At 46.6% G+C, this 23,857-nt stretch overlaps 1 protein-coding gene across 2 annotated transcripts in view; it reads right to left on the reverse strand.

Annotated features, from left to right (window-relative positions):
* Nucleotides 1–23,857, reverse strand: part of Rbp (RIMS binding protein) — a 375,020-nt gene that overhangs the window by 121,161 nt on the left and 230,002 nt on the right. For both annotated transcript variants that reach the window (XM_084598275.1, XM_084598276.1), the window contains exons 5-6: nt 13,551–13,610; nt 7,317–7,400 (exon numbers count right to left, since the gene is read on the reverse strand). In XM_084598275.1, coding sequence (XP_084454401.1) covers nt 7,317–7,400; nt 13,551–13,610 — 144 coding nt within the window. The remainder of the gene's footprint in view (nt 1–7,316; nt 7,401–13,550; nt 13,611–23,857) is intronic.

A 23,857-nucleotide genomic window follows, 5' to 3' on the forward strand; every position in this document is an offset into this window, starting at 1 on the left:
AAGGAGAACACAGCCCGGACAAAAGATGTAAGAGAATCGGGTAAGAAAGTGAGTGAGGGAGCACACTGAAAACAGGAAGGGAGGGGGGGGGGGGTAGGAAGGGCTAAGGAGACGGCTGATATGCACTGCTCCATCCAGACATGAATGTACATTGGCAGGCGCGAGAGGGAAATGCTTTCCTTCTTTGTCAAGAATTTTTTTCGTTTATAGGCTTTCGCAGCACGGTTTCCATCATCGCCGTAGAACGCTCCCCCGAGTCGACTCTTCTCGCTTTACTTCTCTGTGAAGATTTGTCGTTTTCTTTCTGACAAAAAGGTATCAAAACTCGCTCTGGCACTCTCTTAGCTTTGTCGCGAAACATTTCTTCCCGCTGCTTATGGCCTTAGCTTTCCTTTCCAGCATAATGTGGGGCAATTTGCAAGAGCCGGTTTCCAAGAGCACGCATTTCATGTAGCTACTGTTGTGAAGAAAATATCGTCGTAAATGTTGCGGAGATTCTTACCGGCACTGCTATTCTCCATCGTTCCAGACGGTTAAAGCACAAGAAAGAAAAAAGTTAAATAACTCTTCTGGCTTATTTCTTCGTTTGGGGTCATGAATATACGTGTCAGCCGTTGGAAAATATAAACAAATTATAAGGAACTGTTATTCCTTATAAATTTCCTCTCCTCTGCAGCTCTGCAGGATGTCATGTGTTAACAAGAAAGTTTTTGTTATCAGACTGTCGTGGGACAAGAACGGTGTTCTCTTAAGGATATGCGATATCGTCCACATATATTTCTGCTACTGGAGGAAGAGATATGAGAAGGAAGAGGAAAGGCGGAGTGGTTAATCGGCAAAATAAGCTGGTTTCCTATACAGCACAGGGGAAAAGGGGATATAGGGATATAAAGGAGAAGGATAAAAGGAAAAATCTAGACACACGCCCGCTGACAAAGAAAAGGGTCATTGGACAGTAAAAGCATCTGCGGTGAAGGCCTACCAGGCACTTATTCGTTTCTTAAAACCACCGGGCCTGCACATTGGTACTGTCAAGAGAGGGAGAGAGGTCATGAGATGAGGGGAGACGATGCTTGGTTCCTGTGCGCCTTTAACAATCGGCGATCCGCGCTACACACCGTGTTTGTGACTGTCTGTGAGATCGTAACATGCATCCGATTGACACTGTGCGAAAGAATAGCATACCCGTATGGATGGTGAAATGCGGATAAACGACAAATCGAACTTGAAACACTGACAGTGTAAGGCAGAATTGATAATGCGTTTTTTTTTTATAATGCACGCATTTATTCATACAGTGTAATCTCAATGGCTAAACTGGTGCAGGAAGGCGGTGCCACCCTTTTGTGCCTTCTAAAATTCGGTTCTTATACGTAGCAAATGCAGGTATTCTACGCATTGTGCCAAAAACAAAGATGCATGCAGATAACACTTTATGCTGCACCCAACACAGCGGCTAACTACTGTTAATCTAAAGGTCCAAGCCGGATATTTGGGCTACACGCTATAAAGAGTAATAACCTAGTAACGGCTGTGGCCGTGTGTGTCTTTTCCTTTCTCTTTTATTTTGCCCGTATAATGTACTGAATCAAGATTGAATTAACTGCTACTTCCGAGGAAGTAGTATTTAAATTTTAGAGTAAAATGGGATTTTTTCTTTCGCCAGCGGAAGCATGACAACCAGAGAGAGAAACGACCGAGTCACAGTGTATAGCCATCATCACACTTAAGCTGATAGTGAAACGCAACGGAGTGCAGGAGCCACCTTCAAGACGTCCAACAGTATACACGACCGTTATGTGAATGCAGCAGATATACGCATAAAGAAGGGATAAAAATGTGCAAAGACGGTTTCGGTAAATTTAACAGTTGTTCTTGATATAACGAACTCAGGGCACCGCAAAGCTTATTTTTGACAGAATCTCTCCTGGTCACCAACGCTTCCCGTAGTGGGACTGGCTGCGTGACGCGACTAGCAGCTAACTCGTATACGCATGCATCCAGCAGAAAAAATAATTACAGGATTACACTTAGCTTTGCTTAAGAGCTTAATGATGAAAGCCCGTACTCCTTTTTTCTACCTCTATATTGCTTGTTTGTGTACTTGTTATGATTTTATTTATTTCTCTCTTTTTTTTTTTTAGTTTCGTCGTCGACGAACTCGGCATCTCAGGACTCCTCTCCTCGATAGGTGAGACTGAGCTGACTCACACGTGGCCCTATGGATATTTTTATAGGGACTAGGCCTAACCAGCCGAACGGGAAGATTATGGCGACTTCAGAACCTGTTGCAACGTCTAGAGAAAACTGACCGCGCGATCTCGCGTATTCTCGTGAACAACTCTCGCGCCTCATATTTATCAAGCACAGTTTCAGCACTTGACAAGAGAGGCTATGAAAACCATCACTTGTCTCCCCCACATCACACCGGTTGTGGCATTGCAAGAGAATGCTCACCTCAACACACTAGATGAGCTGGTACAGCAACAATGTGATGCTTGTAGCCTTCAGGCGACTCTTTTGCACTCACCGTGAGCACTCCGGACCTATGCTACATGGAACGTCATATTGTCGCCGCCGTCGCCAGTTCTTCTTCCATAATTTTTTCTCAGATGAGCGACAACAAACTATTGATCTTCATTGATCAACCTCATCTTAAGTGACATCATCCCTTCGCGAAAGGATCACGGGACAAGACACCAAGCTGCTCCAGGACTCAGTAGTTGTATATATATATATATATATATATATATCTTGTGGGACAGCACTTGCACAAAACGTCTGTTCTATTCCAGAACCAGCTGGCACACAGCGCGCGACGCTCCGAGCAGTAGTCAGCGATGATGATGATAATTATGATGATGATGGATCCATACAGATGAAAGAGGTGAAAGTTCACGCGTTGCGCTCACAATATATATATATATATATATATATATATATATATATATATATATATATATATATATATATATATATATATATATATATATATATATATATATATATATATGTGTATGTGTGTGTGTGTGTGTGTGTGTGTGTGTGTGTGTGTGTGTGTGTGTGTGTGTGTGTGTGTGTGTGTGTGTGTGTGTGTGTGTGTGTGTGTGTGTGTGTGTGTGTGTGTGTGTGTGTGTGTGTGTGTGTGTGTGTGTGTGTGTGTGCGCGCGCGCGCGCGTAGATGCCAGCATTGACGGATGTGAAATGACAACTGCATATCATTGTCCTTGTAAGCCGACACCTAAGACATTCAGATATCAATTAGCAGAACCTCCTTCCTCTTTCTGTGCTGAGCTGGTTGCCGTCCAAGACGCGCTTCACTGTGTATCCGACATTAACTTACTGCTTCGAGCCAAAATTGTCCTCCGCACCGACACCCTTCAAGTAACACGCTTGCTCCGACGCGTCAGTCGCAGCCCAGAAATCTACCAGAATATACGTCGTCTGGCGGCTCGCATCCCGCAAACCACTCGCATTGAGTGGGTACCACGTGAGCTACAGTTCGCAAAGCTCAGCCGATTCTTCAACCCGCCAGGCAACCCTGACATTTTCAATGCCATGCTTCCTCAGTATGGATGATGCCACCCTCCTTCTCGCAAGAAAGGAGCAACTCCGGCGCTGCACGCGTGTCCTTGTCCCTCCGTGTGCGGTAACCTTCCCCAGCGGTCTTACTAGCGCAGGGGAGGTTGCGCTACGGAGAATCCGAATTGGTGTTGCCCTCACACCTGCCGCAACGCGAATATGGCCTCCACACCAATATTTATATCCCCGTGAGGGTGTCTTGTCTACAGCCCACAAAATAATGAGGCAGATATTCACCACTCGTTGTGGTTTGGTTTGTGGGGTTTAACGTCCCAAAGCAACTCAGGCTGTTAGAGACGCCGTAGTGGAGGACTGCGGAAATTTCTACCATCTGGGGTTCTCTAACATGCACTGACAGCGCACAGCACACGGGCGCCTTACTTTTCGCCTCCACCGAAAAGTGGCCGCCGAGGCCGGGATTCGATCCCGCGTCCTTGAGAACAGTAGTCGAGCGCCGTAACCACTGCGCCACCCCGGTGGGTACTCGTTGTGGGTTTGCCCGTTTGCCCGGCACTGAAGCCGACGAGAATTCGGCACCTGAGGGCAGTGGGCCTTTCGCCGAACAACTCATTTTCTTACATTGCTTGTACGCAGGGGCCTTATCACCGTTCCCTCTTGATTTTTATTAGAACAGCCAACCTTTTTTCTTTCATTTAATACCCCTTGTAATTTTATTTATGCCACGAGGCAATAAACAACGTTATAAAAAAAATCTCGCGGACTTTACCCACGAGCATAGAAAGGCTTTCGACTTAAAAATAGCGGTCCTCCGTCATAGAGAAACAGAATGCTATGTTTTAGAGGCGTAACGTTTACTCGTTTGTGCAAGATGCGTAACGTTCATTCGTTTGTGCAAAAAGACGTTGTTCTTTAGGCGTTCCATTATGCTATGCTCTTCTAATATATTGTACACCTTGTCGCTATATACACCTATGGGGTGGATATGGAGCCTGATACGTTTCATTCACGAAATGTAGGTGCTGCACTGTATACATGCTTCACAAAAGGCGCAGGCAACTTTGAAGGACGCCGCAATAAATATATCAAGCTATGCAAATATTCATACGTTAGACGTGTTGGGATTTCACTCTGTTTGCACCCCCCCCCCCCCAACCCCAACGAAAAGGCTACCACATCGACCAAGGCCTGAATGGCGTAAAGATACCATTCCGTTTTCATTCTTTTCTAGTTTCGCCTCAGCTCAAGCGGCACTACGCACTTTCTGTCAGTATCACTGGCCGGTCAGAATTTGTCTCTTATTAGGAATCGAAGGAAAAGAAACTTCTGATGGCTTTATTTTCACCAATGTCCCAAGTGCACGGACTCACTGTTCCTGCCACGTTTTTTTTTTTATGCCTCCATCACCATGAATCAAATTACGGCAATTTTTTAACGCAACCTTCATTCATTTTTCGTGCGGACAATATGCGCACAGACGAAAGCTGGAATAATAAAGTCCAACAATGCCATTTCTGCATTTTCATGACAAAGGACACAATGTGTAACGGAGCGAGATTAAAAGTGCGCCGTTCTAACCGAACATCAGCGAATGGCGCGTCATCGTCACCCACCCGACGACGTTATAAACGCATTCCGGCACCGGAAGCCGAGTTTTCGCAATTCCTGTGTCCACATGTAGAGGTCCTCGGGAATCACTTTCTCAGAAAGAAGACACAGCCATGACTGGAGACGGAAAAAGGAACAAGAACAACAGTACAATTCGAGGACTGCTACCGTGCAACAATCGTCGCAGAGATCCGAGACCATAAGCCGAAGCGCGGAAGCAGCGTGACATATTGTGGCCTTCATCAATTTCTCCACGGCATATTGAATTTTTTAGCTGTCATTTCACGGTTTCTGCGGTGTCTGGTATTCCCACCTCTCCTTCGCCGTTCTCGGGATATTTCGGAGGAACGCGGATGCGATAACGTCGGCGCCTTTCGCCTCGGAGCGATCATTTGACTTCCGCGGTGAGGCCATTTGGCGAAAGTCGATATGTTCTCCGTCTCTCTCCTGCCTCGTCTCCTTATTTTTATTCATTGCAAGCATGCGTTTTAAAACTGAACTTGTCATTTCAAGTGTTTGGACACGCTACTTTAGCGTACGCTGCCGACTGCCATTAAATTGTTCACTCTCGGTTTTACGGTTGCTAAAGAATTAACAAAGATTCCACCTGTCTTTTTTTCTCCCGATACCCGGTCCACAAATAACTGGCTAATGAGAAATGGCTAACTACTTTCTTTCCGCTTTTCATTTCTCAGCTTCAGCATCTGTCACCTCCATTGCAAAATTTTACGACAGACCATCCTTTTTCTTTCGAATGAAGGTATAGATAGGTTTATTATTTAGAGCCTCATAAAAAACTCCAGAGAGAAGAGACGGTAGTTTGGACACCGGTACTCATTTATCTACATTACGGGACAGAGCGCATCGCAGAATACGTTCGCTTTCCGACGGTCAAGATGAATTGAGAGCGGTCAGAGTAATGGCCGAGGTGACGTATAAGAAACGGAAGAAGGAAACTGTGCCGAGCTAAACTGACAGCTCCTTGCTCCGAAAGGCCTTGAAAGGTTTATACAGAAGGTCTTTGCACAGGAGCCTTTCGTCTAAAGAAAAAAAAAAGAAATGAAAAAAAAAAATAGGTAGAAAGCGATTCCCCTGAGGACGGCTTTGGTACGGATGAACTTATTTCGCCGGCGAATACTTCGCAACAAGTTAGGGTTAGGAGTTGTCAAGGTATGGGGAAAAAAGGGAATTTTTCAGTGACGTCGATGTCAGTGCCTGTTGCAAAATCCCCGAGAGTCTGGACTCATCATGAAACATTCATGACCGTTCGCTTGGACGCGAGAGTTCTGTCGCGGAAGAACACTTCTCTTCAGAGGTTGGGGTAAAAAGAAAAAAAAAAAAGATAGTAAAACAAGCATTCATATTTATAGAACTTTAAAAGCAGATACTTGTTGGGAGCTTGCGCGGATCGCCACTGCACAGCATCGCAAGAAGAGGGTTGTGCAGAATTTATTAAAAAGACACGGCGAAGATAATTGTTTTAATTGGTGCTTCAGAAGCGCAGTTAAAGCGATGATAAAGACGCTGAACGCAGCCTCCTTGTCTCACCAAGTCGAATCAAGTGACTTGACGGATCTCCCATTTACCTTCAAAAAGCAAATGTTATTTTCTCGCCTCATAGCATTTAGCACCTATACCCAGCGTATAAGAGAGGTGCCGTAGTGAACCGCTCAGATATGCGGAGTTAGTGAATTTTTGACTTTAGAGTTAATACCATGACTTGCCGCCGCTTCAACTAACGGCTTTCGTCTAAACGAAAAGGAAAAAAAAAAGACAATTTTTCGAAGAATCCATATTCCTTCGTGTTTTGCACTACGATTTCTCTAGGCTCTGGATGCTCTGGATTCTGTATTTTCTTATAGAGTGATCTCTTCGTTGCAGTAATCAAAATACCCTAGATTCTGCACAGTACTGCAGCGTGCAGAATCGATGTCTTTTTCAGGGGTACAATGTTGAGAAGAGGAGACGATGGTTTTATTAGAATAAATAACGAAAACAGCTCTCCCCGTCTTACATGTGCCAACGCAATATAGCGCTGCTTAACGACCCAGGGCAGAGGTTTCCAAAATTACGTAAAGCTTTTGCCAGAAGTCACACAGCTCAGTGACACCTTTAAAGACACAAAACGAGAAACTGTGTCGAAAAGTGCTAACCAGCACCCCACTCACCAGGTCGGCGCTGATCTCGCAGCGGTCATCCAGCTCTTTCTGCAGCTGGGTTAGCTGGGCTTCCTGCTCCTTGAGACGCTCCTCCTGCGCGTAAAAGATCCCACATCAGGTCAGCGAACCGTTACTGAGGTAGTCCTTCAATAGTAGCACATGAAGCATCTGCTCGCCGAGGGCCCCATGTTGGAAGTGCTCTCTCTAATGACTACCTGAAAGTAGAGATGGTAGCATAAAACCTTATGGGTAGTAGTTACGAATTCCGAATGCTCAAACGATCATTTTAATCTACGAATATATTTTTCAGTTCAATTCGAAACTTTATTTCCACCGATGTGTTGGGGGTCATCGGGCGAAAAAGATGACAACGGCCCCCAACATATCACGCTATCTACATATAGAACTTCGAGGACATCAGTGAACAATAACACAGACCGATATTCTGCGACTCCCCGAGTTGCAGCACAAAGTGATACTAAGACGTGCCACTTCGCCCAGCAGCGTTCAGCATTCAACAAAAATAATACTCAAGGCAAACTGGCCAAAAAGAAACGTGATGTCGTTGGTAAGAAGGCTGTTCTGCGACATTGTGACGCCCAGCAGCAATTGGGTATTGAATGCAGAAGAGCCCTTTGTTCAGTCCAAGACCTAACAGAATGCGGGGAGTATATATTATTTTAGATCTTCGTACCCCGCTAGCTTAACTGTGCATAAATTGTTAAAAAAGTTCCGGTAACCATTAGCCTGAGTTCATGATATCTGCACTCATTTTCCGTAATCGATGGCACGTGTTCATGCACTGAGGCAGCGGACGCATTCTCCACTCAGCTAAGAAGGCCTGTGAGGGTATAAGGAGGTCATGGTGAAAGCAGGCCCATTTTAAAAGAATACAACCCCTTTGCGCCCTGACGTCCCCGATTGATATTCAAAATTATGGCAACGTTTTGGGCGCAGGCGCGCTGTTTTTGTTCGTTTTTTTTTTCCTTTAACATTCGTGCGCTATGCCCCTTTGTGATTTATAGGCACCTGTTTAGAAAATACGCTCGCTGCATTATGCAGACAGCCGTAAGCTCGACAGGTTCTAGAAATGTTGCAGCAGTATGCCGGTGCATAAAGACTGAAAAGTTTTGAAAACATTATATGTTTGTGAAATTCACACTTAGACTAGAAAGTTTAAATTTGGAGCTACTAAATTAGTGTGCATCTATTGTGGGGTTGCAAAATACAATTGTCGGGTTCGAATATTTCCGATGCGATTGGCTCTAGAATAACTCATTAAAGCTTTTTCATACATCTTTGTTACCTGTGGCCTATATTGTTCCCGATGCCATGTTGTAGTGGCATATAGCCGGACTGCAGATGTTGAAATGCTTTCGCGCAGCATTATTTCTTCTGAAATTTGGCGCAGGAAAAAAAGAGATCCACTATACTTGCTACATATTCGTTACCTCGGAGAACAAAAAGAAGGGGCCAGGCAGGTATGTGCATAAAGGAAGTAGTTAAGTAGCTGCATTGATACACTTAGTTCATTTCTGTGCCATACTTGAATTTATCTTGATTATACATACAGGTTTCCGCAAATATTGCCATAGCTCACTATGTGACGTGTTCTCTTTAAAGCTCGGTACAATTATTATTGACCGCTGCGAAAGGCCGAACTGCAGTCAAAGATTGCGATTTCTCATGTCAAATACAGTTCGCGATGAAGAAAAGTAAATAAAAGCAATAAAAGAAGTCGCCCGTGGAGTTTTCTTCGTATTGTACATCTTTCGCCCTTTTATTGTATGTTCCTATCCATGCGTCATACGACGTTTTGTACAAGTACGATGCGTCCCCATGAAGACAGATGGCGGGCGAGGAGGGGACGCCGCAATCATCAATCAACCGGCGAAAAAAGAAACGCGGTTCTCTTACGATCTCCCTGCTGCGAACTGGGCCTTTCTCTCTCCTTTAGCTTAGGGAACTGTTACTTTGGTCACTTGTGGAATAGGTCGCTATCACGGAACGAAAACAACAATCGCTTCCCTTTGCCATTGCAACAGGCTTGCAAAAGTCTGCGCATCATTGTTTCTGGTGAAACAACTCATGTATGAATATAAGCACAATGTAAGATAAACTGCAACAAAATACAAAGTATGTTATGTGTCGGTAGCTCAAGATATATTTTATTTATTATTCGCTCTGTCTTACAATCTTTTATAGTCCCCGCTCTATTACGTTGGTACATGTGACAAAGTCTAAGTTACGAAGGTTCACTCATTTTCTCTTCTTTGCAATGCTCGCCATCTTCTCGATGCGCTTACTTCAAATTGGCTTGGTTTATAGGGTTTAACATCGCCCAGCAACTAAGGCTATGACAGACGCAGTAGTGGAGGACTCCGAAAATTTCGATGGCCTGCAGTATTTTGAAGCGCATTGACGTCGAACAGTACACGAGAGCCTTGCTTTTTGATAGAGGTGAAAACCTCTATCAAAAAGCACCTGCCGTGGCCGGAATCGAACTCCCGTATTTTATTCAGCAATCGAACCCCCTAAGTATTGAGCTGTCGCTGTGAGGCGCACTTATTCGAGTATGCACAATACGTGTTAAACCGACCCATGCCCTTTGATGTTTAGGTAGACAGCAATCCGTCTTTTATCAGGTACTTTCTTTCGCAGCGGACACGCGGTTTACCGATCCCTCTCCGGCAGACTCAGAGCTAGATTGTCAGCATCGCTCTGCGGCAGCTCCCGTAACGGTCCCATGGTGCCACTCGTTATCATGTGAATAGCGCTGCTTGAGCGACAAGCTCCAAGCACGTGGCCCTGTGCACCTTTCGCAATAGATCTGGTAGTCCAGGTTGCCGTAAAGTTTCCAAGATTTACAGTAGAACAAGTAGCCACCGCTTTCAGTAGGGAGTGCGAAATAGTGATTTAACGTACGCGTGCTTCTCATGCCTATCAGGGGTACAACAACTGAAACATCAGGCCTCAATACAAAACGGGCAACAGACACACATGTCGTCGCCAGCATAGGCGCATCGCGATTCGCGATCGCTCAGTTCTGTTTTAAAATCTTTCCCGGACACGCAAAGCGAAAGCATCAGTCCACATTCCGACAAAAATCACATGGGCCCTACATCTGTTAAGACAATTTCTGATTGGTCGAGAGAGGTCACGAGGTTTCGGAACGCGACAGTCGGCGCATGGTAAGGTCACGCGACCTCGTGACGTCACCAATATCTTCATCGATCAGAGAATTTCGTAGACGAGGACACAGGTCTCTGGCGAGTATAATTTGGCAGGTGGCATGCGTGTTTCGAGAGCTGACAGATTAACGGTGCGTGTGACATCACAAGAAAACGTTATGGCCGAGTTGGTAGGTGCTCTGGTAGAAGGTTGAGCGCAGGGTGGCAAGATCATCCCCAGAGTCTCAACCCAAGTCAAACAGCTTTACGAAGTGCCTCCGAATAAAAAAACAAACAAACAAAAAAACGGAAGTGTGGCGTGGTTAAACCTATCGTACAATGTGCGAAAGCACTAGTTTGACGTAATTTATCTTGGTAGATGTAAACGACGTCACTGCCTTATCTCCACCTGAAAGAGGCACTCTCGAGAGGACGGCCGCAATGTGCTTTGCTCATGTTGTCCTCATCATCATCATCATCATCATCATCATCATCATAATCATCATCAGCCTCAGCCTGACTATAACCACTGCAGGGCGAAGGCCTCTCCCATATTTCTCCACTTAACCCGGTTCTGTGCTAGCTGCATCCACTTGACCCCTGCGAACTTCTTAACCTCATCCGCCCACCTAACTTTCTTCCGCCCCCTGCTACGCCTTCCTTCCCTTGGAAACCAGTTTGTTACTCTAAGCGACCATCGGTTATCCTCTCTTCGCACTACATGTCCTGCCCATGCCCATTTCTTCTTCTTGATTTCCACTAGAATGTCAGTAACTTTAGTTATTTCTCTGACCCACTCTGCACGCTTCCTATCTCTTAATGTTACCCCTACCATTTTTCGTTCTATAGCCCTCTGGGTTGTCCTCAACTTAAGTAGAACTTTCTTGGTTAGCCTCCACGTTTCAGCCCCATAGGTGAGTACAGGTAAGATCGCTCATGTATAGGTATCGTTCATGTTGTATGGAGCGATAAAGGTAAAAGACCCTTCTTTAACCACACCGTGTGGATACGCATGCGTGACCTAGGGGACACGTGGCCAAAACTTGCGGTCGAACGGTCAAGGAAGGCTGGATTCCCATCTCGCCTTACCATCTTAATGGAGGAGCCTGTGTTGACAGTGACTGCCATATTGATGACGCGGGCATTGGTGCGCAGGCTAGACCTCGTGAAGTAGTACTTCTGCACCAAAACTAAGGCGTATTTAAAGCCTGACGTTAACGGCAGGATGCAAAAGTGTTAGAGGGTCCGTGAAAGGAGATCGAGAAAATGCTACCAAGTTCGTGAATTATATAAATAAAGTGCTACTCAACGTGCATGCCGCGGCAAAACCAATAAAAGCGAGCTGATAATTCGCATATATCTATTTTTAGTGTCCGCTACAATGCCGCGCGTCGACTTGCGGTACGAGACATTCACCCGAGTTCCCATCCACAAGCGCAGGTGACATTAAGCAGTGGAGTGCCACTATTGGTTCTCCAGCATCACAGCGAAGAAGGCAAGGTGCTCGCCCGGCCCGGCCTGAGAACTGTAGGTCATGTCGTGTCGTGACGTCTCAAAACCTGTTGACCAATGAGCACTCGGCCATGTCACCTGCCAACTACCAGCTCTTCTGGACAACGCCGACAAACCAGACGGGGGATTTTGTTGCGAAACCAACACTACGCCAAACCAGCTCGGCTTGTCGCGTATGCTCGTATGCCGTAGCCGCAAATGGCAGGAGCTGCCAATTTGGGTCTCTCGTCTCACATAGAACATTTATGACAGAATCGGCCTGCCAGGACCCTGGTATTCACGTTACCCCTATAGGCCACTAAGGCACGTTCATACGGCTTGGTTAAAGCGGGGCTTTATATGTGGGCTGGTAGCCTACGCTATCGCGTCATACCTTAAAGGTGGCGCTTAAGCGTCCTCCATGTTTAGATGCAATAAACGCCTTTACCACCTAAAACGCCGGTGAAATTTGATGCGTTCAACGGAACGCTGGTTTTATTCGATGCAACGCTCGGTCGCGCGCAGCCCAAGCTTTCGCTCCACTCTCGTATGCCGTAGGTACTAATGGCAGCCGCAACGAACCCCCTCAGGATACGGCGCGCGAAGAAACAGATGAAGAGCACACTGCACGTCTCGACAAAAGTAGGAAAAGGCCTTTGGCCCGTTTAATCGTTGAGCCTGGAGACATCGAAGGTGGTCGGCGCGCGGACTATGCACAAATAGTGGGCGAGCACGAGTCGGCCACGCGAGAGTTTCAACCACCGCTTCACGAACAACCCCTTGAGAAGTGTTTGTTCTGTGTGCGACCGGCTGTGGCAAAAAAATGAGCTAACGTTTAAGCAAGTAGGCCGCTCCCAAGTATCATTTACCACGCATGTTTCTCAGGAGATGCGAGCCGGGCGCGTTGCATCTATATCACGAAGGAGTGTTCATTCAGTGCGATAGTAGAGGGGCCCCATGTAGAAAGGTTGTCTTCATGGTTCTCAAAACACAGCAGCGCTGTGCCGACCAGAAAGAATACGACGTTCGCGAATTGTATATTGCCGAGTCCCAGCGATTGTATTTGCTGACACATTTGTAGTGTGTCAGCCAGTCTTCGACATCCTCATCGGCCAGACCAGAAAATGTTCTGGACTTCCAGGAGCTGAACGGTACTTGATGCTCGCGGCCTGAATTAGAAGCAGCTCCAGTTGAGCGCGAAGAGTGACTCCTCATACTACAGCGTACGCGCAGCAGCAGCCATATATATATACAGTACTTTACAGCGACACAGTCCAAAATTAAGACCACCAAATGCCAGTTGGCCATGCTAGGCAGTCCTCCCAAGTTGCGCGACTAGTTTTCTACTAATTAATACTAATTAGCGATGTAAATAAGCACGCTAATTAAATACTAATTATGGTTGTTACTTAGTATAAGTAGCTAATGTCCGTACGGCAAACGCGGTCGCAAGAAATCTTGACGGTACTAAAGCCTAATTTTTCGGACCTTATTGCCATTTACAAAACATCTTTCGGCCACCAGAGGAGCAAAAACGTGAATGTGCTTGAAAACGCCAGAGAGAACAGAGTCCAGTACTCACCACATCCCGGAGCTGGAGTCGATACTCGTGCTCGCTTCTTTCCTTTTGCAGTCGAATAGCCTGCGCAAATGAAACGAAGGGGAAACCACTTAGCGACAGGTAAAGCACCGGGGAGCGATATTTCCTTGCCCTGTTTACAAGAACATAAGCCGAGTTCGAAAGAATAGCAAGCTTTTTCCGCACCTCCCATTTTGCACGCATCTTTGCTATCAAGATGTGAACTGAGAAGGCGTCCCTTTTGGTCTCGTAGTAGTAAAACATCACACAAAGCACGACAAGTTCACTTTTCGAAATGAATAAAATAAATCAGCACGCACGCACGCACGCACGCACGCACGCACGCACGCACACACACACACACACACACACACACACACACACACACACACACACACACACACACACACACACACACACACACACACACACACACACACACACACACACACACACACACACACACACACACACACACACGCGCGCGCGCACGCGCCCGAAGAACACACACAAAATGCATGACACGTCCCAAGGTTTCAAAAGCAATAGAATTACACACGCGAAGAATACACACAGGACGCGTGTGACAAGGTTTCAAAAACAATGGAATTTACGCTCTTGGTGATGCGGATAACCAGTACCAGCTAGCCTTTCTCGTGCTTTTGTAATTTGAGCATTTGGTTTCAACGCTGATCCGACACGTGAGGATCGATGCTACGCTTACGTACGAGCATCCAAAGCACGAACATCACCTCAAACATATTTAGGTTCATGCAAAACAGAAATTAGGCCTATTTGCTGCATATTCAAAACGATGGAAAACAGCGCAAAGAGAAGTAGAAAGGCACTACACATGCAGTGATGCCATCGTCGTGTTTTGTAAGACAGAATACTGTTCCAAAATATATGCGTCTTGAGAAAAGGTGCTAATAAAAAAGCATTAAACATCATAATAATAATCACTTTTAGGCCGAGTTCACAAACTCCTTTCAATGATATTGGTATTTTATTCAAGGTATTCACAGATGCGTACAGCTCTCAACGATCTAGTCACGTTAGCAGAAGCGTGCACCAAATCGCGCCCTTTCCGCCTTTCAGGCCACTCAACAAAATGACAAAGAAGTTCTAGCAGGCAGTAATGGGAGCCTGGAAATTCCTATTCTCTTCTAGCAGACTGTGCTTCAGAAAAGGAAACGGAGTCCTATTTTTGTATGTACCGTAGAAGAAACGACCTATGAGCGATCATTATTCTAATAAATGGAAGGAAAAGCCCTTATAGAGAAAGCGTGGTGAGAATTTCGTTGAAACCAATGATCTCCACTAGTTGGCCCCCAGAGAAGGGTAGTGATTGTCAAGTATTACAACGTCAAACGCAGCAATTCACAATACTCGGAGCGAACACGTGACCTGAGCATGTGCTGACGTACTGCTCAGCGTTGTCACTGTTTTCAAACCTCCCATGGAAACAAAATTACAAATAAGAGCTGCTGCACTTTCTCGAGAGCGCGAGGAAAGTGATGCACTGCGACCGTCCCGCCGTCTTCCCTACAGGTATCTTATTGTTCTTATTCTTTTATTCCTTTCCATGATTAATTATAGTTTTCGTTATTGTAGAATTTCAGCCTAATTATTTTGTTTATCAGTTTCTAAATTGTTTTTCTGCAATTCTCCTTTACAGATTTTTTTTTTTTTTGCCGGTTTAACCCGATGATTAGGGGGCTTTCTTTAGCCACTTAAATTCGACAAAAAGTGTCCATGTTTCAGACAAAGCTGCAACAGCTATAACCTACAAAGACGACTATATACACGCATCCATTGCAGGCTCCTGTAGTCAAATGCTCCCACAGTGTGTGAAACTACTCCTCGGGCCAAGCCAAGCCAGAAACACCACACCAGAAAGGAGAAATTGCTCAGAGCCGGAAGAGAACGAACAGAAGTAATGACAGCAGCATCCACGGCTATACACACAAGTATAGAGCAAGGTTCATCGTGAAGCCCGACTCATCACGCTTTCCCAAAGCACATACGCCGTCTCCGTCGCCGACTGATGCAAAAGAAATGAGCCTATTCGCCTGTCGCGGTTGAGATTGAGCGTTCGCACTGATGGGCCCCACTGGAACTTTAATCAGACGCGACTGACACCCTTGCAGGCGAAAGGCGGGACACAGAGAGGCCGGCCGGCTGGAGAGGAACTGAGCGAATGGTCTCCAGGATCTTCAGAATCTACTCGAGAGGAGTTATCACTAAGAGAATGGCAGTGACGCGGCGTAACCGCAAAAAGCGAAACCAAGGAGTAAATGAAAACCGGAAACGAGGAGAAAACCAGCTAATTATAGAATGAAGAAGAAAGGCCCGGTACAGCTCATTTTCCATCGCTCTGTAGCCCTGCAGTGGAGAACGCGAAACGTATACGGCTTCTTTGAGGTCTGAAAACGTAAAAAAACGAGCCGCATTACTTTCGCAACTGAAAAGAGAAAAGTCTGAGCGTGCAGACAGAAGCAAACAAAATTGGCTGCCAATAGTTCTTGGTTGAGCGAGCGTGCGATTTGGGCAGAGATTTGGTCTGCGTGCGCAAGTTTAAAATCGAGTGGGGTTCCGTCACTACGCGCAGAGAACTAATTGCTTTTCAGCGCCGTGAGTCCTACACGGCTCATACTATATATGCCGCGTCGGGGAATGTAGGGTAGGGGACGAACGCAGGCAAAAAACGCACAACGAAACGAACAAGAGCCTCCCAGAAGATGCGTTTCGTGGCGGAAATTCCGCGAAATATTAAAGCCACTCAATCTCGAAACAAAGAAAAACGGAGAAATAAAGAAAAAAACGAGCTTCAAATACTTTCTCAAAATGTGGAGAATGGCACCGCAAATGTTAGCTTAATAGTTTTCATTTTATTTCGCCCGCAGTTTAATTCCCATCTTTTTTTTTTCTTTTGTGTCTAGTTTGTCTGTGAAAATAAAGTGGAAAATATTCGCGTTGTCATGGTTAAGGACAGGTGTCTAGGAATGCGTTGCTTCAAAATTGCATGCTCAATCTTCTTTCTATTTTTTGTTCGTTGTCATTGCTTTGACGTCACGTGGACCGTCACTAATAGAAACAGAAATTATTCCCAAAATAAGGCGAGAATAGAGCAGAATGTGATGTGATTTTGTGAGCGAAGAGCCACATCAATTGAAGTAAGTGTAACTTCCAAGAGAGATCAGCCATTGTGCTTTTGTGCTCGTCAATTAGTGCATTTTTTAACATATGCTGTGTGCACTACCTTCAGTGCTTAGTTGCCTATCACAACTTACAATCTGCACTTTCCAAAGCTCATTACACAAAAGGAAAAAAAAAAAATAAGCCACAGTAACATATCAGCACTGCCGCATATGCACGGTTACGTACTATTTTATCACAATATAGAAAACCGAAATTTGAAAGCATCACTTCAAGGGTCGAACCCAACGTAACCGTCACACCATAATAGTCTGTCCCTCAACCTAGTCAGCTAACAAGGAGATTAAAAACTGGTTTTCCAAGGTTGCATTTTTTTGCAAAGCGCATGTTCCCCTCTGAGAGTGTGCAAATTTTATTGAACTTTCGTTACATGTTGGACAGGGAGTTTATCGATTTTATCGATAGATGGAGTCAACGCAGTATCTAATGTAACTGGATAGCGGAAGTTGTCCCCGCCTTTTTTAAAGTGTTCGTCTCATGTGCTGCTGTATATTAGCAGGAAGAAAATAAAACACTCCTCACACAATATAACCATAGCATCATCAAACGTGTCAAAACTATCGAAGAATCATTTAAACGGGAAAGCAAAAAAAAATCAATTAAAAGGGAAAAACAAAACGAGCAAAACATGTGGCTAGAGAAAGAAGCTGACTGCCCAGAACGTAATGCTACGAACAGAAGTTGATTAAAACGCCTCAAAACAGCGATAAAATCTAGATTCATTATGTGAGTCACAAAATTAGTCAAAGCTTAGCCCCACAGCCAACAGAAAACATCTTTTCAGTTATTCCAGGTTCACCGGATTCGTCAGCACCGAAGCCTCATCGCGGAACCCTCCCACAACAATAGAGAGATTTAGCTTACCGTGATCCGTGATCCGCCACCAAGACCCGCTACCGTGCGTGGGAGGGGCGCACAAGCTGATTGGTCCCGACGCGGCAGGTCTATGTGCCGACATCTAGTATGTGGCGCCGTCTATCGGCGTCAAGAGATCTTTTCCTTTAACTATCCATTTCCCCTGTGGCGTTGACAAACGCCTGCCCTGAGTCAAAAGGGATCAGGACTTCTCACTTACTTACTTACTTACTTACTTCTAGACAAGCGCAGTGGAACGCGCGGTGGCGGATCACGGTAGCGGATCGCGGATCACGGTAAGCTAAGGGAAGCAAGCGGATAGGCTTCAAAGGGGAGAGCAAATAAGGTTCCCAAGACGGGGCTGGTCTGTATTCCTCATTCATAGATTCCGGCAAGAACTGAGCAACAAAGCATATATTATGCGGCTGCCTGCATCCAACGCACGGCTCATGCTTATATCTTTGTCCATTTCACAGAGAAACAGAGGGAAAGCGCTCTAAGGGCGTAAGGGAAGAGGAGCATCGCTACACTCGCGCGCTGCTAATTTCAGGACTGGACCTTAGGGTAGCTCGTCGGTTCTGGTAAAGTATGCCGGGAGCAAGGCAGAACAAAATCGGGAGGACACGCGAATATCGGGGAAAGTGTTACCCCATAAAAAGGCGAAATGGAGCGGGATGAGTGAGGAGAGAGAGGGTAGGAGAGGGGGGAGGCGGGTGCTCCGCCAGGATCGGACGGCCAGCTGCACCGGCGCGTTATGCGCGGGTCTTCTTCTCCCGATGATTGTTACGCATCGCGCGCTAGCGAGCGCGCGCCTGCTGGAGCAAATCGATGCTCGCTTGTTCTGGCCGGGCCCACCAGCTAGCCACCTGAGCCACCACAACGTCGGGCTCTTTGTGTATCGAGCCGCTTCTGTACTGCTTTCTTTTTTTTTTCTGCAAATCGCTTTGGACGTAAACGGACCACGATTGCCGGTCCACCGCGCTTTAACGTCGAACCGAACTTGCGGCTGATGCGGCTGCGACTGCTTGTATGTCTGCGCGCAATTGCATATCGGGTTGCTGGCATGAAGAGTGAAGAGCGAGCGAAGCAGCTGGGGTGGTCCAAGAATAAATAAGGGACGAGCCTCTTGGGAGCGCAGATCGCAATAACGGAAAGGGAGCGCCGCATGGAGCGCCGGAAAATAATGTGCATAACGTGATAGAAGCCTGTTGGCTACAGCTGCGGTTGCAAGCGGCAGGGCGCAAAGTGCGGTATCAGGACGCCATTTTGTAAGTGTGCTTTCTATTGTTCTTTACTTTGTACTTTGTCATTTAACAGTTTTGCTTATACTAGCTATAACAATAATCCAGCTTACTCGGGGCTCCCCAGTGTTGCCTACCGCATAAACGAGAGAGGAGAGAGAGGGCTGGCTCTCGGGCGAGGAGCAATCTGAAGAAACCAGGACAGCGTCGGTCATAGGTCTGTATAGTGTTATTTCCCGTGCCTGACGCTCTGCGCATGCCGCCGGCATTATATATATTAAGCAGGACATGGATTCAATTTAAACAAGGTATACAGTTCACAAGGTTGTACCTCCTGCTGCAATGATAACAGTGATAAGAAATCAGGATTATTGTCCTACTTCTCCGGTAAAATTGCATGAAACAATGTTTTAAGTTCATTCGGGCTTTCCTTGAGAAAACTGCATTACCACTATTATAACATGCGTCCACTGCAGCACAGTGGCGTCTGCCATCAGTCTCCGACCCCCTTACCTAATAATTTGATATCTCCAGTTCAAAACCACTTTCGTAGTCAAATCAGACAAAACTTAACAAAACGTTACGGGGGACACTAATCCGGGATTAATGGTATGACGTAATAGCGCACGCTACCACCCAACATATACAGCCCCATTTTAACCAATCCGAACGAAGGTGCCTGCGTGGCCTATAGGTTAATGTGAATGCAGGGCTCCTGATTGGCTGATTGTGATATCATCCGCCCATATGAAAGGAAAAGCCTGAGTTGGCAGCTCCTGCCAAGCGCAACGTCAGGCAACCCTACCTCCAGTCGTTGCACGGCCATACCAGGTGGCAGCTGCCATCTGCCAGCGGCATGCTCGCGATTTGCCGCTCACAAAGGCGGATTTTATGAAAACGTGGTTAACGGGGACTTTAACGCCGTCGCATACGAAAATGGGAAAAAGTGGAAGATGACCCTCAAAGGAGGTCTCTCAGACAATAGAATCTACCAATCCACAATGGGTGAAGGGTGGCAGTTCCTGGCCCTACGGGGCTGGGACGGGAGGTTGACGCCGCTTGCGGCGGGGGCTACCAGCCACTGATTGTTGTCTGTTGTAGGCCGTCATTGCACACGCCACCGCTTCGGTGGTGGCGGACGACGGCTGTTGTTGCGGCGCGCGTCTTTCTCTCCCGCTTCCTTTTTTTATTTCTTGTCTATTTTCTCTTCTGTCTGCACGAGGCAGCGGAGGTGGCTCAGCTACGGAGCCAGTAGCAGGCCCGTGCATTTTCTTTTCTTTCTTCCTACAGCCACAACAACAACAACACATGCGGTACAGCAAAGTTTCTTCGCGTCGGGGTAGGCCCCGTGGAAGCCAAAGCTTCAGGTCAGGGTCCAAGGATTTTAAGCGGCAGTTTGCAAACTGGCAAGAATTCCACAAGGAGAGCGTGTGTCCTATCGATTAAAGATGAAATGAATTTCACAAAGCTTTAATCAATCGATTAAAGCTTTGTGAAACTTATTTCATCTGTCTCACCCCGCGTTGTTAAGCTAGTAGCACCAATAATCATAACAGACAAAGGAACTGCACTGATGGTGGAACTTTCGGATGCCGTTCCATGGCTCAGCGGCACCATGCAGTCATCACAAATCGACGGCCTATCAATTGATTGACAGAACGCCTCAATGAGACTCTCGCTGATATATTTTGCATGCGAGTCGACGTACAACAAATGTCAGGGGCGGACACTTAAACTCCGCCTTGAAAGATATGATGGGATAGAAAGAGACATCTGGGCGAGTTGGTGCGGTGACATGATGAATAAACAGCGCAACATACTAGGACGGAGGTCAAGAACAAACAGGACGGGCGCTGACTCGCAAATGAAGTCTATTGAAAAAAATACAGTATAAATATTTATTTATTTATTTATTTATTTATTTATTTATTTATTTATTTATTTATTTATTTGAAATACCCTAAAGGCCCAATAGGGCATTACATAGGGGGGGATGTGGAAGCAAATCAGGGTAGAACAAAAACAGATTAACAGATGATGTTATGGTGGTATGTGAGGGAAGTATATAACTAGTCATAGTAATCTTTATACAAAACTAAAAAAAAAAATAGTCGGGCAAGCAATATTTCAACATAATAAGAAAACTGTAAAAAGATAAAAATGTGCAGCGATTTCAGCAAAAGAGAAAAACTTGCACATCGCGCATGAGAGACACTACAAAGCTGAAACTAAAACCAGAAAAAGATAACAAATGAAACATATGAGATCTCACTGACTCAGACACACAGATTACACTGAAAGAATCAAGGAAAGGAGGCTCTGTACAGGGAACGACAAAACCGCGCAAATTGACTACGATGCGTCTGAAGAAGCTAGCAATGCTGCTTGAAACTCTGATAAATCAGTCAAAACAGCGATATTTGACGCCAACTCATTCCATTCATTTATTGCTAAAGAGAGTGGTGAATATTGGTATTTTTTTGTTCGTGCGAACAGTGGGAGGATTTTGTTCGCATGGTCAAGCCGGGATTTATACTGGGATTTATATCCCAGTATAAATCCCAGTAAATATCCCAGTGAAAAAAACAGTATAAATAAGGACGCCACTTCGTTCCGCCTTGTGCTGTACGATATCAGCGCACGTTAAAGATGCGGACAGAAGAGAAAATGAGAAGAAAAAGAAGAGGTTGATTGATTGATTGAATGTCCTTTATTGAATGGGAAGGCTCATGGCCATGGATGGGGATAAAGGGGAGTAGACATAATCTTCATTGTTTATTTAGGTCGTCACTCGAATCACATTGCTCTAACCAGGTCACTAAGCGAGCCATACTTGGCAAATATCATCTGTGTGTTTGCATCAGTTTCTAGAAGGGAACGGTAGTTCAGGCGGTAGGGTTCGATCTCGGGGCGTCCAGTAGAAAAAGCAGGGCATTCCCAAAGTAAATGAGATATGCCGCCGCAGGTTAGAGTCGTACAGGGGGGGCACGTAATCATTTTCTCTTTATAGACGAGTTGCAAAACCTACAAGTTAGCTTCCCTGTGAGGCAGGAATTCCTGCACAATGGCGGCATAGGCTTACTTTGGAATAATAGTTGGGAGCAGCGCTGGCACAGCGACTGGCGGCAGAGTAACTCCCGCACCCCTTGCCCATTCGTCACAGCATTCCGCACGTGGGTCGCCAATTCTAAAACTACTTTCCTCACCCAGTGTGGCAGTGCTCTCCCTTCCTTTATGCCCGCGTTAAGAATGTCCCAAAAAACCTGTTCTCGCACAATGGCCTGTGCGACTGGGACTGCATCCGAAGCTGCGTGGACTGTAGTAGATGCATGCACTGGACCTAACTATTGCCGCGTAGTCAGGTTCTGCCGCCATTGTGCATGAATTTCTGCCTCACAGGGAAGCTGACTTGTAGGTTTTGCAACTCGTCTATACTGACGCCAGCGGGCCATAATACGTGGCGTGTAAGCCGCATGGGCGATGAGCTTATTCAAAAAGACTTCTTGACTTCGGGTGAGGTGGGTTCTTCTCGTAAAAGGTGGGTCTGGTGTGGCCACCTGCATGCGATGCTGACTGAGGCTACGAAGACTGGTCCGAGTATAGTGCATAAGGGCAAGAGAAGGGGTGAGTTGCCCGCCCAAGGTCGAATAAGGATGAAGCAAGGGGGGTGGGGAAGTAAATGTGGACATCCCACCTGCCAAGGCAGCCGCGGCGTGTGCCGCCGCATTGCCCCCTGATTCGTCCGAGTGACCTGGGGTCCAGTGAATAGCGACAGTTCTGGTCGCGAGTTGGTGGCGTTTAAGGAGGCGCTGTATAGCCGTAGCTGTTGCATCTTGTGAACCCGGAGTAGCGATTTCCTTGTAAGCTTCAAAGGAATCAGTAAGAATACGTAGTGACCCAGTTCCGGTGCAAGGCACTCCTGACAAGGCTCCCCAAATCGCGAGGAGTTCAGCGTGAAGAGGAGTACCCTGAGGTAGATGGCAGGCATAAGCGCCTGAAAGGGAAGGGAGAAAAAGACGCACGTCGCAACAGCCATTGCCCACCACCGAAACGGTAGCGGGTGCAATGATGGCCTACAACAGATAAAAATATTGTGGCAGGCCAGCCCCCGCCGCAACGTCAGTGCCAAAAGCTCATATGGGTGCCTGCGCATTTGCGAAATCCCGACAACGAGGCCGGCGACTTCTTCACCCGAGGGACTAGAAACAGGGCACAGGCGGACCTCGTGGGGGATTTCTTGAAGGAGCGTTTGCACTCGTTTGCTGAGTGAACTGCAAACTCCCTCGCTGAGCGCATCATCTATTTGTCACTCCACCCATCCCTCACTATACCAGAGAACAGTCGATCTGGCGTCGCAATACAGACACGAACGCTGCCGACACCAGCTCTAATAATAAACAATAGAGTTGGTTCACAGGAAGGGAAAGGCGCAGTACCTGTCATACTTGTTTCGGTGGACGCCTGAACCGCGCCGTAGGTGTACAGAGGAAGGTGGGAGTGAAGGTGGAAATAATAATAATAATAATAATTGGTTCAGAGGAAAGGAAAAGCGCAGTATCTGTCACACTTGTGTCTGTGGACACCTGAACCGCGCCGTAGGGGGAGGGAGGGAGATGGGAGTTAAAGTGGAAAGAGAGAAAGAGGAGCCGTAGTGGAGGGCTGCGGAGTAATTTCGACCACCTGGGGATCTTTAACGTGCGCTGACATCTCACAGCACACGGACGCCTCTTCGTTTCGCCTCCATCGAAACGCAGCCGCCGAGGTCGGGTTCGAACCCGGGTACTCCGGCACAGTAGTCGGGCGTCTTACCACTGCACCACCCCGGCGGGGCGAGTGAAGGTGGAAAAAGAGAAACAGGGGCCGTAGTGGAGGGCTACGGGGTAATTTCGAACACCTGGCGATCTTTAACGTGCGCTGACATCGCACAGCACACGGACGCCTCTTTGCTTCGCCTCCATCGAAACGCAGCCGCCGAGGTCGGGTTCGAACCCGGGT

This window comes from Amblyomma maculatum, chromosome 3 (assembly GCF_055883805.1).
Source record: "Amblyomma maculatum isolate TAMU_Amacu chromosome 3, ASM5588380v1, whole genome shotgun sequence".
Taxonomy (NCBI): Eukaryota; Metazoa; Arthropoda; class Arachnida; order Ixodida; family Ixodidae; genus Amblyomma; species Amblyomma maculatum.